This window comes from Tauraco erythrolophus, chromosome 7 (assembly GCF_009769465.1).
Source record: "Tauraco erythrolophus isolate bTauEry1 chromosome 7, bTauEry1.pri, whole genome shotgun sequence".
Taxonomy (NCBI): domain Eukaryota; kingdom Metazoa; phylum Chordata; class Aves; order Musophagiformes; family Musophagidae; genus Tauraco; species Tauraco erythrolophus.
Genome location: NC_141471.1, coordinates 57,606,167 through 57,623,623, shown reverse-complemented (window position 1 = coordinate 57,623,623; position 17,457 = coordinate 57,606,167). Strand labels below are relative to the sequence as shown.

Genomic DNA, 17,457 nt, shown 5'->3' with positions numbered 1-17,457 from the left:
CCCACACTCCTTGAGCTCAGCAGCTATGGCATGCAGCCAACAGCAGGCAAGAAGAAAGCGCATGCTAACAAAGATTTCAAAAAGCTGCGGGACAACAAGGTGGTCTAATGCTATTGTACTGCTTTGTACTACCAAGCAAGAGTCAACAGTCACCACCTTTTCTTGTCACCACTTTTTCTTTCCGTTGTTGGAAGGAACTGAGTGCATCCCAAAAAGCATGTAAGCATCTCATGACTAGAGGGGAGTGCTCTGCATAATCCCTTCCGGCCAATCAAAAGCAGCAGTAGTGAGCAGTTTGGTATGGGGTGCTCTCTTTTCCTCCTTCACCAGAGAAAGGGGGACAGATTAGAGGTTTCAAAGATGCTGAAGAGGGTAAGGAAGGCTCTTAGTACTAGGGAAAACTAAGTCAGGATCCTTGAGAATTCAGGAAACTGCTTCACCTTAGAAGTGGTCTCAGAGTGTACTGGTCTGTAACACACAACTTGTAAGCATGGCTACCACTGTCCAAAAAGGAGGGGAGCATGCTCTCCTAACGGAGAAACAGATGTAAACCTTTTATTAACAGAGAGCTCATCAGGGAAATACCCACCCTAATGATGAAAGTGAGTTACTGATTGTGAATAGAAAAGGACATTTTCAAAAGCACTCAAGCCCTGCTGGAAATAAAATTTATAATGTGTTTTCAGGAGCAGTCCTGTTCCTCTGCTTACTTACTTTCAAAGTTTACTTTCAGACTTGACGTAACCCTTGTACATTTGGCAGTGAATGGTTTGGCCCTGCAGCCTCATGAGGAGGTGCTTACATTGACTCCCACTTCTCTAGCTGTGTGGGGAGGCTTTTTGGGTCAGACTGGGAACAACTCACGTTGTTCCCTTTGCAGGACTGTCCCTATTGCTAGAAAACGTCACTTACTATCCATGGCGTGAAGATATTCCATATGAAGAGCACCGGCTCCAGTAGTGGCAGCTGAAGGAATGATGTCTGCATATGGGCTGCGCTGGCCTGCCAACAGAGCCATCTGATGATAATATTCAGCTGGACTGACGCCAGCATGCGGAGCTAAAAACACAACATAAAAAGCACCGTTAATGACGTAAGATAAACGAGAAAGAAAGTTTTATCGCATCACTGGTTTCTCTGGCTATTAAAAGAGCTTGTTTATTTTTCAATATAATGTAACATCTGCAGTATGCCATGACCGGTCAATATATTTCAACCAATGATGTTGCAAAGACACCGTTCAAAAAACAGCAAGGCATAAAATATTAACAAGCTCGGTGATCTCATTTTTTTTATATTTATTATTAAGTGACTCAAAAAGTGACAGGCTGACAGCAATGGAAACCAGTGTGATTTATTTAGTGACATAAAAAAGCAGGAAAACCTTCCTGGAGTTTTATCCCCATTTACCTCATCCCTGGCCCAAAGGACTTCATCTCTAAGGTAACAACGCGGCTGAACTTCTGTAAGCATTTAAGTTTCTGGAGTCTCTGCTAAGAGGACCAAAAGATTTTCACTCACAGTGGCAGTTTGTGCTGCATAAGTTTAGGAGTAAACAAGACCAAGTATGTTTTCAGGACAAATACCGGTTATCCGTGAACAACTCAGGGCTGTTTTCTTGGAGGATGGACTGAGGTCAACAAATATAGCTGTCCCATCCTTCAAAAGTTCATAAATAAGTGTATACTTGACATACAAGTATGTTTGCAGAGTCAAAACCATGGACTAGATAGGCTCTACATCTTGTCAGTGAGCTTATGAGTGATGCAGTCCTCTGATAATGACTTATATCAGCCTTTCTCTCCTGTAAAACTAATGCGTCAGCTTTCTCTTCCCCTGCAGTTTTCAAGCATGCCATCAACTAATGGGCAACTCTGACTAAACACATAATTTTAGCATCATCTCTTCTCAGCAGGCTTCAAACGCCACAGTAAGTATAGGGCCATTTCATGAGCTTGTGCGAGAAGTACTCATAAACTAAGCTGGGCTCCATCTCCTTGATCCTGTTTCTGACTTGCTACGTGCCCTGAGGTAAGCAGCCTTCCTCTCTGCTCTCAACTTGTCCCACTTGTGAAACAGTTAAAATTTCCTTACACTCTGCTCACCAGAAGATGGTACATAAGTCTGCTTAAAACACTTCCAAGTTCCTTAGGTTAATGGGCTACACACCAACAGAATATTTTTATATTCTTTCATATTATTTAATGAGATTTTTCTCTAATCCCAGCAATTGAATTTTGAATGGAAACAAAATTTTAAGCAGAAATTCTTTGAATTACCAACTTAACCTGAATATTGTTACCTACACAGTATTGCTAAAAAGGATAATTTATGTTTACATTAGAGAATCGGATACTAAATGCAAACCTTAGAAGCAAAGAATCAACATTTACACTAAAAGGAGGTAAACATGGCATCGGAGTTTGGAGAAAAGTGTATTGAGCAACAGCATTGCTAAAGTGTATAATCTGCCTTTATTTGCACCAAAGAAAATGGAAGAATGTGCTTCTGATGTTATAATGTTAAATATAACCAACTTCAGGAAAGGCTGAGAAAAACAGAAGTACATCAAACAGGAACAGGAATGGCATAAAAACGGAGCTGAGATAAATTACAGGTTGCTGGTATTCTTTCCGAATTACAAATTGATTTCTCAATTAAATATAATCTACTTCAGATACCACCACTTTTTATGAAATGGTAAGAAAAATATTAAGACTAAATTTTAAAAGAGGAGTAACTCACACTGAATCACTGATTTTAAAAGTTTTACAGTAGTAGGCAACCACTATATCTTTCCAGACACACTTAAAATACTTCCTGAGCTTTCTGACATAAGTGTCTGGGTTAACTAACAATAACATTGGCTGCTAACTTTAAAATGAACCGCTGCAAAAAACATAGTGAGCACATAATTGCATTACTAAATGTTCCACATGCTGAGAAATGCTCCGGTGCTCTTTAAAGATCATTCCTTACTACTTCTTCAAACATAAAAAATTAGCCTACTAAATGATGTATTGCATGAAGGGTAAATGAAGGGCAAACGGGAGGGCCTGCAGCCCTGAATTTTCTCCTGTTTATTCCTGGGCAGCTTCAGCTTTGCCCCTGCTTTCTTTTACAAGCGGAGGCATTTGCTTCTGCATTGTGGGCATTGCTGAGCTTCGTTTGAGCACTCTGCTCTACACACACTGACATCTCGGTCCTGAGCCCTGCCCTGAGCCCTCTGTGTTACTCGGAGGGTCCTCGGCCACCCCTGGCCCACAGGATCTGCTGGGTAAGGTGAAGTGACAAGACAGAAGACGCTCTACCATTACTGCTGCTGTGGCAGTCATTAATTACAGCTGGCAAGACTTGTAGTGAACACGAAACTGCCCTTTGCTATGTTCCAGACTGTTTTGGCTCCCGGCCATCCCCAGATCTGCGAGTCGACAGACTGAGCCCAATAGTACACTGACCTAATTCCTAACTGGCCTGCAGCAATTAGTGCAGCAAGAGAAATCTCGTTATGACTTTCAGAAGAACAGTAACAACTTACAAGTTTTCATAGCTCAGATGCTATACGACTTAAGCCATTATCTTATGAGGACATTATGTGCAGGTACCCCTTTAAATCACAGGGGTTATATACTGGCATTCTTGTAGTGCCCAAGCAATGACTTGGACTATCTGATCCCAGGAACCTACACCTGAAAAAAGCATTTCATTGCCTACCTGACTGATCACACAACAAACTATGGATTCCAGAGAACAAATTTAACAGCTTTTCAATAAATGGGTTGTTTTACCGAAATATCTCCAATGCCTCAATCAAATTACGGTATCTTCACGAGGTGCTGCACAACACCTGGGCTGTAGTAACTGATCAAAGGTGAGCTGTGAGCCTAGAGGAAATGTGAAGTAACATGCATTGTTTATAACCCAAAGAAAGAAGCCTAAGCTAGTAAGTTTAGGCCGTACTGACGAAAGGCTAAGGTTGTGTACACAGTCAGCGATCAAAGCTCAGGGGATGAGCATTAACACAGAGTGTACCCAACTGCGTTGTCCACACTCGAGTGTCTTGTGCCATCCGAAAGCCCCTGAGTATCTAAGGCACCTACATGAGGCTGGCAGGTATGAGACAGGTCTTAGAGGACAAAACTGCCTTTCCCTTTCTTAAGTGGCAGCTGGAGTTGAGGTAAGGTATTTCACGGACCTGAACTGACACCAAACACCTGCGTTGTAGATAGATGAATCTTAGCACCATCATAGTTATGACGGAGCTCCAGACTCAGCTGGTAACATGCAAGTGTCTGCATCTGGGTGAAGCAAGCAGTTCTCTAAGGCTCCACTGACTGCACTGCCTAGAACCCACTGGACTACAACAGCAAAACAGCACACCAAGATCACAGATAGATCTCTCTACAGCAGAGGCCTAAATGTAGGTGCCGGACTCTGGAACCATATTCTACCCTGAGACATCCTAGAGCTTCAGAGAGCTTACCACTGGCCTGGTGAAGATGGTAAAGCATTTCTAGGAGACCTCTGCCTTTCTGGAGCGTCAGTTGGGTGCTGGGTAAGATATCCCAGTGTATCTCAGATAGCACTATTTGCCTGTGTCTGTGCAAGTGAATTTGGCATTGTGTACCTGAGACCAAGAGCGTACACAGGTTAGTGTGATTGGGCAGTTTCTTTCCGTCCTTTCTTCGTACGTGCAACTGGAGCATACCTTAAGCATAAATGAAATTCTGCAGGAACATGATCTGAAGATTATTGAAGGAAAGACAGTATGGTGTTCTGCATATTAGCGTTTGTGAAAAGCCCAAATATACATTGCAAGAGTTTTCCAAATTTATGCCATTACATTATAGCTATATCATGTTTATACTATATCCAAAGCTTCAAAGCTCCCTGAGTCAAAACACGTATTTCCAAGCATTCAAATTGTTCCTTCAAAATATTTTTTTTAATATTTGGCAAAAAATAAAAAGGGTCAAATTAGCAAGGATTCATACAACAGCCAAAGTGCTGCTAGGAAAGCCCTAGGTGCATGCCATATACCTTGACTGACAATAGGTCATTAAAATTTATTCTCATAAGAATATGTGCCCATAACTAATGGATTAACTGTAAAGGTATATGTTCTTATAAGCGAGGATTAATTAGTTATCCATTTGGACAGGGTGCACTGCTCATTTTTCAAATTCAGCTAAAGGCAGTTTAACTCTGTTTGGTAAGTTTCTGCATACACTGGGAAGATCTTTCCCATAGTTAAAATCATAGTTTGATTATCTTCACTACAGATTTGTTTGCAAGCATGTTGTATTTCAGCTCTCTTCAGCAAATGCCACAATTTTGAAATGTCAGACTACTTTATTACTGAAAAACCTACTGCTAACAACACTGAGCCTTTTTGCAACTCTCTTCATTGCTCACTTTAGCAAAATTTCCATTGAAATGAAGAGGAAATGTGCCAGAGTAATAACAAGAGTGATCGTAGGAGTTCACTTCAACCCAAATAATGTGGAAAGTAATAGCCACGGTCACATCAAGACCAAAAACATCAATATTTCAACTACACTGCCCACCACTTAAACTAAAGAGGCCAGTCCTGATCATCAGCCACTTCTTCTACATCAGCATCATTTCATTTGGCCATAGCGTTGGCTAGATTAAACTGAGATAATTCTATGTAACTCTAACAGATCTGTTGACTAAACAGAACAAGTCAGTGCATGCTTTACATGACTGAAAAATACTATTTTAATTAACAAGGCTTTCACACCTAAAGAACTCCCTGGTAACACACTGATGTACACTTATGAAGAATCTGGCTCGATTTAGCGCAGATATAGTGGATTTCTTGGGAGATCAGAATCGCACCCTGGGTCAGCTCCACAAACAAAAGATATCAGAAGATATACACCACCCTTCCAGCTTAAATTCTGAATGAGGCAGGGCATTTTTTTTTTTTTTCCTCTTCTCCCTGAAGTTTCAACATTTGTGAGATGTACAAATGAGCCGTGATCGGCTGATGAAGTATTGAAACATTTATGACATAATGAATATGTCTGACAAACCTGCTGAAGCTGCTTCGAATGAGGGGGAAAAGATGTTGACAAGATTAATATAACTTGAGTTGCTACAATGACAGAAAACAGGAAGCCTGTCTTAACCCACCGTCTGTTGGGCTGAGTCCGCGGGCTGCTGAGATCATGGAGAGGGATGGGCTGCTGTGCAGGGACCTGATGTAGTCCATGTAGGGGTTAATATACGGGTGAGGGGTGCTGAAAGGAGACTCTGATGTTGCAGCAGGATTTCGGTGCGGGGAAATTCTAAGGAATGGAAGCTCTGAGTATGTCGGGCTACTAGATAAGGCAGAAGGCCTGGAAGTAAAAAGAAAGAAAAACAAAGAAAAACAGTCAGGTTATCTATATGATAAAGAAAAATACTGTAAAGGTAACACATTCATTTCTTCAAGAATAACAACTGGGTTGCACATGTAATAACTTCCACTAAAGTCAACTGCCTGGAAAGAAACAGGATAGGAAATGAATTCTTCTCTCTACCCATTATTAGCAACATTTCTCTGACCATTTTAACATGAGTTTATATTTGGTTTAATCTATACATCCCTCAATACCTTTTCCCCATGGAGTTAAGCAGAAAATCACTTTAATTAGCGTGAAATATGCACCCTGTGTACCACATAGTAATTATTGCTGCAATATGGAAGACATCCTAAGATGCTGAATCATTTACATTTTCAAAACCACATGGCTATTTGAAAAAGAGTTTGGAGAGCTACACTGCGCCCACTCCCTTCATTTGCCAGCTTGCTCTTCTGAAAGGGCAAGACTGCACGTTTATACAGAAATCATTTCAGAAGATCCAAACTTTGTGAGCCACTAAGACAGCTATATCCTTCGGAGCTTTTTTTTTCTAATTTGCCTTCCCATGAAAGATGCAGAAAACTTGGTGGCAAAGGAAGAAAGATCGCTGCGTATGTTTGGTTTTAGCATGGCAAAAGAGAACAATGTCTTTAACAAGACCACATTAATTATCGACCTCAGTCTTGCAAAGGGAGAGCTGTGGTGCCTTCTCAAGCTACGTGTATGAAGCTGTGATGAACGAAGGCTGAAAGCTGAGTTCACAGCTGACAAAAGATAAATAACCCGCAGTAACCCTCCCCATCATCCCACCCCGTCGATATGACAGCGTCCGAGCTCTGAGTGGAGACCCTTCTCTCACAGCATCCCGCCTCCAAAGGCACTGGAAAAAGTCCAAATTTCATCAGAAGGGGTTGGAGTGCCTGCCCTTGCCAACCTGCTCTTTGGCAAAAGACAATGATTAAGCCTGTCATCCATTTGCTGCAGTCCAACTGGTTGACCCGAACTAAATGCCTTTTTGTCCCTGTTTTTCCAATTAATTTAGTGTATATACAGCACAGACACAGGCAGCAGCTGTGAGAGCAGGGAGGGCAGCCTGTCCCTTTGATGCTGCTGGTTTACAAAGAGTAATAAAACAAGAAATGTATTTTTTTCCTTTAACACACACATACTGTGACCAGCGGAGATAGTTGTCGTCACCTAAAAGGCCAACTGAATGTAATCTCACATGGGAGGCAATTCTGCCCTTCCATGGGCTCAGAAATGCCAGTGTACGACTGGGACAAAGATCAAAGTTATACATTCCTAACACGACGTCGGCTTCCCTGCCACAATATCCACTAGGGCTCATAAAACTGGGGAATAAAGATTTCCTAAAGCTCTTCTCCCTCTCTTCCCTTCCTTTCCCTATCTGGCTTTTGTGTGTTTCTTGCCCTCTTACGGCTTTCTGCAAGGTAAACCTGATCAGCCTTTCCGTATGAAATCACCTCGGAGCTCCGAAGTTTGTTAGGGAGCTGCGTTCATTGTGTGCTAGCAGCAGGTACTGGCAGCACGATCACTCCTTTGGCACCTGAGCAAGTGACCCAGATGAAGCCCAGCCATTCACCGGGACGCCTTCATCTTATTTAAAGTTCACCAAGAATCTGAAACCAGAAGCCGTTTCCCACCACGGTGCAAAACAGGCATCTCCTTTCCTCAGAGCACTTTTTCTCTGCATGGTTTTGAAGCGCCTTTGTTTTACGGTGGAAATGCAGCTTTACTCTTCTTGGTACTGTGAAACCTGACCAGCCATGAAGCATTTGCTGTCTCGCAATTCCCCGTCAGGCTGAGCGTGGAAGGCAGGAGCCTTAAAACTCACAGTGATGTACGAAGTAAAAATACCACAGCTGGATATCACATTACAGAGTGAATTTCTCATCCTGGCAGTGAGGAAAATGCAGTAGTATAGCAAATCTAATACAAGAGTAACAAAGGAAGTAAGTTTGGATGTCATTTTACAATTTGTCCTTTCTAATATGATCTCAACTCAGAGTTAGAAGCCCGAAGAGCGTGCAGGCAAGCAGGAGCCCTGGCCTTATCTGGTGCATATCGAAGAGAAAACTGTTCAAAAGCTTTTGCAAGAAGGCTGAAGTCTGTATCAGCCTCAGTGATTCACTCTCCAGCTGGCCAACAGCCAAACACTGCCGCAGGAGCAAGATTAAGAGCCAGGCTGTCAGCTTCTCCCTCCAGATCCAATGGGAGCCATTCAAGGACACTGGGACTCAACCGCTGCTCCTCCTCAGACCTGCCTCTTCCACTCTCCGCTCCTCTGAGCTCCTCAGTTTTTCAAGGATGCTAGGGAAAGGACAACGACCTGGGTAACGTTAATCAACAGCAGGCATATAAGCTGTAATATCAGAGGCAGAAATAAGGACTCAGATTCTACATAAAATTCCCAGCTCTGGACTCTAATGTTTACTAATCTCTCTCCAACATCCGATTTTAATGTGCTGCTACCTTCTCCCCTCACTTCCAGCCTGTACTTTTCTCACTCCTCTGTATTTCTGGATCCTCCTTTCCCTACAGTCCCATTTTCCCTCCTGCTTCCATCTGCTCTCGGCTCCCACTGTTTGAGCCCTCCTGATTTATTCCAATAGATGTCACATTTCTTCCCTTTTCTTCCCTTCATGATAAACTTCAATATTCCCTCATTCAAACTAAAATATGACTTCTAGAAAGGATGCAGCCAAACACACTTACTATTAGCTTTTGCTTTCCAGTACTTCATCTCATGTGGCAACCTCTGTGTGCCAATAAAGAATGACTTGTGTCTCATGTACATAACAAACAGTACAGCCCAGGAGCAGCTCCGCAGACTTTCATTCCATGACAACCAAATCAGATCTCCGATCTGGGTGATCCCCACAGTCCCCGCCATCATCTTTATTTCACATGTACTTTGTCCCTGGCCTTGGCAAACAGTGTTCTGCCCTGGGTCTGAGGCTGCTTTGTGGGACACCATGAGACTTCAATGTGAGAAAAGGCAGGGATGTTTTCGGTGATGCTGCCTGAAACCTTATGCCTCAGCTGTAAACCACAGGAAGGCAGGACTTGCTCTGCATCCTCTCCCTCTCCTCTCTCTTTCCTGTTCAATGACATACTCGGAGCACTAAGGCTTCCTTCAGAGAGAGGGAGCAAAGCAGATGCATGCTTTTTTCTGAATCAGGACCTTTGTGTCCACTCTCAGAGATCCTACAAACTCAACTCAAATTTAACACAAAGTCTATCATACTTTCAATACTTATTTGAAGTTGGAGGTCTCCAGGTTTGGGAGTAAAAGAGATCCTATGGCCATGTTTTATCATTGCAATTTTTATCCTGGCACATTAGACTGTTTTTATTATTTTCTCAGTAACCTTGACTACATCTACACCCCTGACATAAATGAGAAGCAGCAGAGGCTGTGAAGGTGTCTCCACCTTTCTGTCCAGACTGCCTTCCTGCTCACCGCTAAGGTGCCAAAACACCATGACTGTCGCACAGCTTCTGTATCTAACACAAGCCCTCCCACTCCCCACCCATCTCCAGCCCACCAACCTCTCCCTGTCCTGACTCTGATGCTCTGGAGAATCTCAACTACTCTGCAGCAGAACAGCACACACGTACCGAGGCAGTGAGATCAGTGCAAGGGCACGCAGGTGTATTTTTTCCTATTAGTGATGACACTTTTTTGACGAATGTTGCAGAGGTGTCTGCACAGTCTTAAAAACGTATGTGGTCACACCAGTGCAGCAGCTGTGGGCAGCATCAGACTTGTGGCAAATCGCAAAATGCGTGAAGTCACTTTTTTTTTAATGCTTTTTCTGGCCACTGCTGAACCACGGGTGAGCTGTGTGTAAGATTTCAGTTATTACTCATGAAAACGGTGTGTCATTTTGTTTTGTTGTGTACACCTGCAACAGATGAACTCTGCACAAGAAGACTGACCCGCAGCAGGTTTGGATTTTAGCTGCCACAAAAACTCAACAAAGCGCAATTCTCTTTTCAGCCCATGCAGCCCTTTTTTTAACTGGGGAAGGAAGATCATGGGAATCTGAGAGTTGACACAGCAAGCATGAGCGAGTTATACATATTTCAAGATGATTTGCACGCACGGATCATTAACTAGTAGTATTTTGAATGGATCACACATTTGGTACACTTTTGTACCTAAGTATTAGATAGTTTGTCCATGAAGAAGAGCAGATGCTCCAAAGTCAAGTGGAAATCCTATCACTTGCTTTGGTAGTAACAGAGTGGCTAACTCAAGCAGGTGAAATACTGTTCTCTGGCTATGACTAGAAGTAAAAACCCTCAGGTTTTTTACAAGCAAGCACAGAGCTTGTTGACTATGTGGCCCTTCAGCCACCCTCTCTTCCCAGTGCCATACTGACAGGATTCAGCAGCACAATTTCCAGTCTCTGCCCATGTCCCTGGTGCAGCAGGGCGAGGTGTGACAGGTGCCCGATCACCTCCGGACATTAGGCTAGAGAAGGCACACAGCATTCCCTCCCTTACCTCGTTTTTCCCTTTTAACTCGCATCTTTCCTCCCACCTATGTTCCCAAACTGCTCCTGTGGATGGAGGCAGAAGGAAACTACAGGTGGGAATATACAACTTCCTTGGTTTCTGTATGTTCAAAAGCTAAAACATTTGGGGATTTTGAGCCTTTAAAAAAATTAAAATATTAATGAGGTTTTATTTTCCAAGCTAATAGACCTGTATATAACTGTTCAGAAATTGCATTACAGAACAAGAACACTGAAATCCCTTCCCACCCAATTTCCTGCTCTCCTTTTTTTAACCTCCTTCTCAACTAAGTCACACATTGTTTTATCAATCATGTGAACCCAGAGAAGAGCCATGCAGAGAATCAGCCCAAAGTGTCATGAAATCCTCTTGGATGGATTTATGCGTGTATTTGAGTGAGGGTGGTTAGCCCAGGAGCTGAAGAAGGAGGAGAGGTAATAGGAAGAAAAGCGACCCAGTTCAGGGTGCTGGGGAGCAGCAATGGGCCAGCTGCTCTCTAAAAGAAGGCAAGTCAGGAGCCAAGGGTAAACCCCAGCTCCACCTCACCAGATCTGAGCTGGATGACCAGAGCCAGGTGCTGGTAACAGGGTCCATCAGTAATTTGAGACAAAGCAAGTGACAAACCAGGTCCAGAGAGGGGGGGCTAGTAAAGTGCAGGAGGAGACAGGACCAAAGACAGGACAGGAGACAAGCTACACCATAGCTCTGTGAGGTCCATCAAGGAGAACAGCTACCTAAAGCACAGACCCCAAGTCTAGCAGGCACAGACTAAAGGCCCCAGGCTGAGCTTAAAGGGGTTCTCAGGTGCATGGGGTGTGGGTGGAGGTCCCAGGTGAGGCTGTTCAAGGCAAATAAGGCCTATTAGTGGCCTCAGGGTCCTCACATTAGTGGTTTTTTTTTGCTTTGGAGTCCTGGAACTGCTCTAAGATGTGTCAGAGTACCAATACAGAGCACCTCGTCCCTGGTTTTGCATCTCTTTGCATCTGCGACCTCCACACTTGTCAGAGAATGCTCTTCAACAGCAAGGTTTTCTGAAAGCAGCGTCAAAGCCACTTAGGACAGCCACCGAGCTCTGTGTCACAGGAAAACATGGATGAAAATTTAGAGGTTGGTTTGGTGGTTTGGTGTTTGAGAAGTGATCTGTCATAAACAGTTTCCAAGTTGGTTTAAGCTGTGCTTGGGAAAAAACCTCTTCTAAGCACAACCTAGCTTTAAAAAAAAAAAAAAAAAAAATCATGATTTAAGCATTTCCTGATTTTAAAGGAAACTATAACTCCAGAACTCCAGGACTGGAAATTTTAATGCCAAGTTTTGTCTGATAAATTTTTAAATGGTTCTTTTATGAATCTGTTGAAAAATACATTTATATTGAAAACAGCAAGTGATCCTTAACTATAACATTGTAAATATGACACTGAGCTGAGGTTACAGATGGAACAATAATCTATCTCACAGAACAAAGCTTGTCAACGAAGTGGGATGAAATATTGTAACATAACCTAATTTATTATTGCCTTTTCATCCATCTTGTTATATTATGAAAGTGTCAAAGTTCAAACCTCGATATTTAATCATTTAACAGTACGTTATTCAATGCTGGAGGAAGCACTGATGGCATAACTCTCATACCAATGATATCCACGCTGTTTCTCTGATACCTCTTCAGTTCAGCCCTGCTTGCAGAATTGAAAAATATTAAACTCATTAAACTGCTATGAGCTTTTTCTTTTTTCTTTCTTTTTTTTTTTTTTTTCTGGAATAATCTTCTGATGGTTGTCCCCAAAACATTAACACTTTTATTTCTAGACGATGCTGGAAGATGAACAAACAATAAGGACTTTCTTGTTACATAGTGATTCCTATTTTAAAGCATATGGCTCAATTCCTTTGGTAATACCTCTCATGTTAAATGAGTATTGTTTGTTTAATGCCATAGTTGCTTGTACAGTCTGACCCTTTGGCACCAGCAGCCAAGAACTGGATAATAAAAGGTTTTTATATTAAGAAAGCTGAGCTCTAAGGAAGTAAGGCTCGATCCTGAAAATACAAGTGAGAACAATTCTAACAGTTGTGATTAGCCCAAATGATTGAGTTACTCCTTGCTGTTACAAGCATATACACAGATATAGGTGCCTGATAAATCAGGCTCAGGCAGTTAACTCTATGGCTAAATGACAGGGAGAAATTAAGAGTCAAATAATCATCCTGCTTCTCAAAATCTTTAGTCGCCATTGTAGGGTTCAATCCTATATAAACTGCAATTGATGGAAAACTGTCCACTAATTTAATTGATAAAATCCTTAAGTGATCAATGGACATGAACTTCATAAGCACAAAGTGCTGATCCAATTCTGTGCCTCCAAGAGCCACCAATAAAGCTTCTGCTGACTTCAATGCAAGCAGAGTGAAGCCAGCATTGAGTATTTTTAAAACGCAATTTCACGGTTCCTTTTCTCTTTGCACTTACAATTGAATCTGTAAACAATCAAACCCATAAACATACAGTATGGGAAATCAATATCATCATCTTTTACGAACTAATTTTTTTTTCAGAAATTGTGTCTTAAAATAGGCATTCATAGAATCATAGAATCGTCTGGTTGGAAAGGACCTTCAAGATCATCAAGTCCATTCCATTCCCCTAAAATCATTCACTGTCTTGAAGCTGCTGTATTTCATTCTTGGCCTTAGGAATACTAAGCAAATGATTTAGAACATTTAAAGAATTAGAGTTAGTTGAATACATGGAAATATCAGAGCATACTTCACGTGAAAGAGCTTAACTGCTACAAAAAGGTAAACATTGTTAACTGTATTTTCTAAGTGGTGCAAATGAAGAGGGAAAACAAGAACACTTCTCATCGAGACAAGGGCAATGCCTTACAAAGTGACTGCAGTTCTGGAACATAAATTCCTAAAATATACAGATAACCTCACTTCGGGTTAGAACAAAATATTTTGCCCTCATAAAGTCAAAGGTATCGTTGCAGAAAAAAAAAAAAAAAAAAGACATAAATGACCAGACAAGAGATGTTCATGGTGCTGGAAATCACGCACGGCAATTAGTCAATGATCCACAGCAAAAGAATATTACTCTGATTCCCCTTTCCTTCTTTGGGAAGTGTTAACACTATGTAGTTACAGTTAAAAATTGGCTACATTAATCAAGGCACTAAATCCTTAGTCAGTGACTGTATTCCTATTTTTCAACTGACAGACTGCCTGAATGCAGATCTAGCTTTCTTTTACACGCACCCTCCGCTACTTGAAATACTTCATAAATAACCCAACCATCAGCTTGTGGATTCCCTCAAGAAGAGTTTATGCTGTAAAAAGCAATGAATATTCACTCCGTTATTTAACATTCTGTTTACCTAAGGTCAGCCGCATCACTGGTGACCTTCAGCCCACAGTAACACCTATATTGACTACAGTAAACAACTGCTGCTTCAGGTGCCACTGAGTCAAAGTAAATCCATTTCATTACACAAGGCTTGACTTGGAATCTTGACATACATTCCTTAAATGTATATAAAGATACGGCTTTGATTGATTTATTTTTTCTTCTTTTTTTGCAAAAGGCAAATAAACCCATGTACTGTCTCCAGTATTTCTCAAAGTCAAGCCCAGGTTTCTTGTGCTCCTCCTCACATAATAGTAATCTCCCCGCAACAACCTGCCTCTCCTGTTTGTCTTCCTTCCATCCTGCCACCAGCTGCTGTCACTGCTTCCCAGCCTCCTCTGAAACACTGTCTGCTTGGCCTGTGCCTTCAGAGCGTCCCAGCTTGCCTCTCCTTCCTCCAAATCCTTCTCAGCACTGCTGCAAAGAAATCGGTGACTAGGGAGAGGATTACGTGGATTTATTTACTTGGCAATTTCTTTGCTTGTACAAAGAAAGGGTGCAAACATACAAAAATGTGACTGACTATAACTACGCCCTCCAAATGCCACTTGCCTTTTAGGCTTCTAGCAGACGTCTTCTTGCAAGTTTTGTGGCAGCTGTGTAAGCTTTTCCTGCCCCCAGCTACCCAACTGGTGCCACCTCCCAGCAATTACTGCCGCTCCCCCCAGCACAGGCAGCACATCTCTGCCTCCAGCCACTTCAGTGCCCGGTTTTAGTGAGCCAGAGCCAAGTTGCCAGACTGTAAATGGGGCAAAGGCACACCGTCTGACCCTGCTGAGGGACAGGGGATGATCTTTAGGGCGAGGAAAACAGCTGGGGCTGGCAACCCCTGAGGCCGTCAGAGCTGACTCACCAGGGTTCATTTGCCAAAGCGGTTGGACCTCAAGCTCTTCCTGGCAGAGCTCCTCGTATTTGCACAACACTCAGCAGAGCTCTGATCCTGCACGGAGCTGCTGGACATTGCAGCAATGTAAAGAGCAAATAAAACTAATGCTGACAAGATACGCTGTGACTTCCATCACCTGCTCCTGCTAGAGCCTTACCAAGGCATTGCCTTACTCTGCTCAGTTCACAGACCTCCCTGAACCGTAAGCAGGGTAAGACCCTGTACCTGCACAGCCCAGCCCAGTCTCAGTGCTGATAAACTTTTCTTCCCCTGTCTTCAGCTGGTTCTAAATCTATTGACTTGTGGTCGTCAATACATCAAGGATAATGTATCAGTGCTGCATTTGACGCAGAACTCATCATCACGAATATAAAATAAATGCACAAGACAAGCAAATGTTAATTCAAATAAGCTTTGAAAAAGTGTTGCTACATGTTAGAGGAGACTGCCATGGACCTCCACATACCATTCCCTCTTCAAACTATGCTGTAGCACAAAGTGCAGAAGGAAAATCTAAAAGGTCTGCAGCATATTCATTATCTGTTGTTATTAATAACAGACCGGACAGTGAAATTACCAACGGCGCTCCTACAGCAAACTTCTGGGCTCTGCAGCTCTCTTCTGATGCTCTAGAGGTGGTCTCATTTGCTATTCAAATTTTAGCCTCCTCTCAGTTACAGGCAGGGCCTGCCATCTCTTGAAGTGTTTAACCACAGAGGCACCATCATATGAGTATGTGGGCACATATAAATCCTGACGGCATTCATGTACTCCTTTCTTCCTTCCCTTTCCCCTTCCTCTCCTCCCGCAAACAAGCGGGTCAGAGGAGTGTCAGAAGCTTTCTCACACTTAATGCTGTTAAGCCGGCTAATTGAATAAACATTTGTTTAACATTTGCTCCTATTTCACTAATGCACTGTGAGAATGAGAAGAATTTTATTCCCCTTCTCCCCCGCCCCCCCCCCTCCCCTTCCTCAGGAGTGCCACTAGCTGTTATCGCAGTGACTAATGTGCTGTATGTGGCCATTATAGTCTTCAACTCCGAAATTACACCCGGGATGAACGATAGGCTCTGCCTGTATGCTGATTGGAGTTGGATGATGATTGATTAGAAGAAAGTCGGACTACGTAGCCATGCAAAAAGAACTGCACTAAGCCACAAGCTTAAACACTAAAGAGCATTTCACCAGTGGCTTCAGAGCTATTAGATGTTTTCATACGAACAACATTTCTCACATCCAGGCTTGCGCGTTTTATCTTTATTCTTTCAAATCCTGAAATTGCTTGGATAAGAGGGTTTTATATATATATTTATACACATTTCTAAGAGTAGCCTGAACTTTTAGGGGAAATTGAAGAGGCTTTGTGTCAAGTACAGCTAAATCCAGCCTTTCTATATCAAACCCCTGCTAGAAAATTACTGTGCAGATGATAAGGCTGAAAGATATAATAAAAAGTGACTCTACTCAATTTACACTGCAATATTGGTATGACTGAATATTTTTCATTCAGGTGACTGATAAAATCACTAAACTGTATTGCAGATAAATAAAGGAGGCTTCTGTCAAGAATAAACACCATTAATCATGAAGTCTCACCCTCTGAGTGGCTGTGCTATGCAACTGCACAAATGCACCATCACAAGTGGCATGTGACCCAGGGCCTCCTTTCTTCCCCCAGCTCCCTGGTGACGCTGTCTTCTTAGGGAACTTTTATTTTTTTCACTGCCTTTAACAACATTTGGAAGTCCTGTGATATCTTTTCCATTCGAGTTTACGTGCAATTGCAACTGAAATCTAAATTTTAGTGATGATATGTTGAGCTAAAAATCGATCCCATGAGACAAAGTGAACCAATGCAGACCATGGCCACGTTGCTGTAAATTCAGCGTTACAGTGAGAAGTCTGTCTTTAAACTGGTGAGGATGAGATCTCTGTAATTCTGAAGCTGAAACAAGCAGGAAAATTTCATCAGTTCCCTCAAGCCCTCTCCCCCTTTTCTCCCAAAACCACATTTTCTTACCAGCTTTCTTACTTAGATTCGCTATTTCCAAACAGGTGCTGAGTTTCTTTTTGAACATACAAATATGGAATTTCTCAGCATCGCAAATCTACCTGAGCAGAATCGATGGGTCTACTTTCAAAAAGCAACTTCCATGCTAAAACAGGAGGTGTGCTGAAAGAAATCGTTATCCAGCAAAAGCACAGTCATACAAAAAGAAAACCAGACAACTTAGGTAACCTTTTTGTAAC

At 42.3% G+C, this 17,457-nt stretch overlaps 1 protein-coding gene across 2 annotated transcripts in view; it reads right to left on the bottom strand.

Moving 5' to 3' along the window:
- Positions 1–17,457, bottom strand: part of GLI3 (GLI family zinc finger 3) — a 197,232-nt gene that overhangs the window by 63,533 nt on the left and 116,242 nt on the right. For both annotated transcript variants that reach the window (XM_086614358.1, XM_086614359.1), the window contains exons 4-5: positions 6,160–6,365; positions 913–1,059 (exon numbers count right to left, since the gene is read on the bottom strand). In XM_086614358.1, the coding sequence (XP_086470484.1) occupies positions 913–1,059; positions 6,160–6,365 (353 nt within the window). The remainder of the gene's footprint in view (positions 1–912; positions 1,060–6,159; positions 6,366–17,457) is intronic.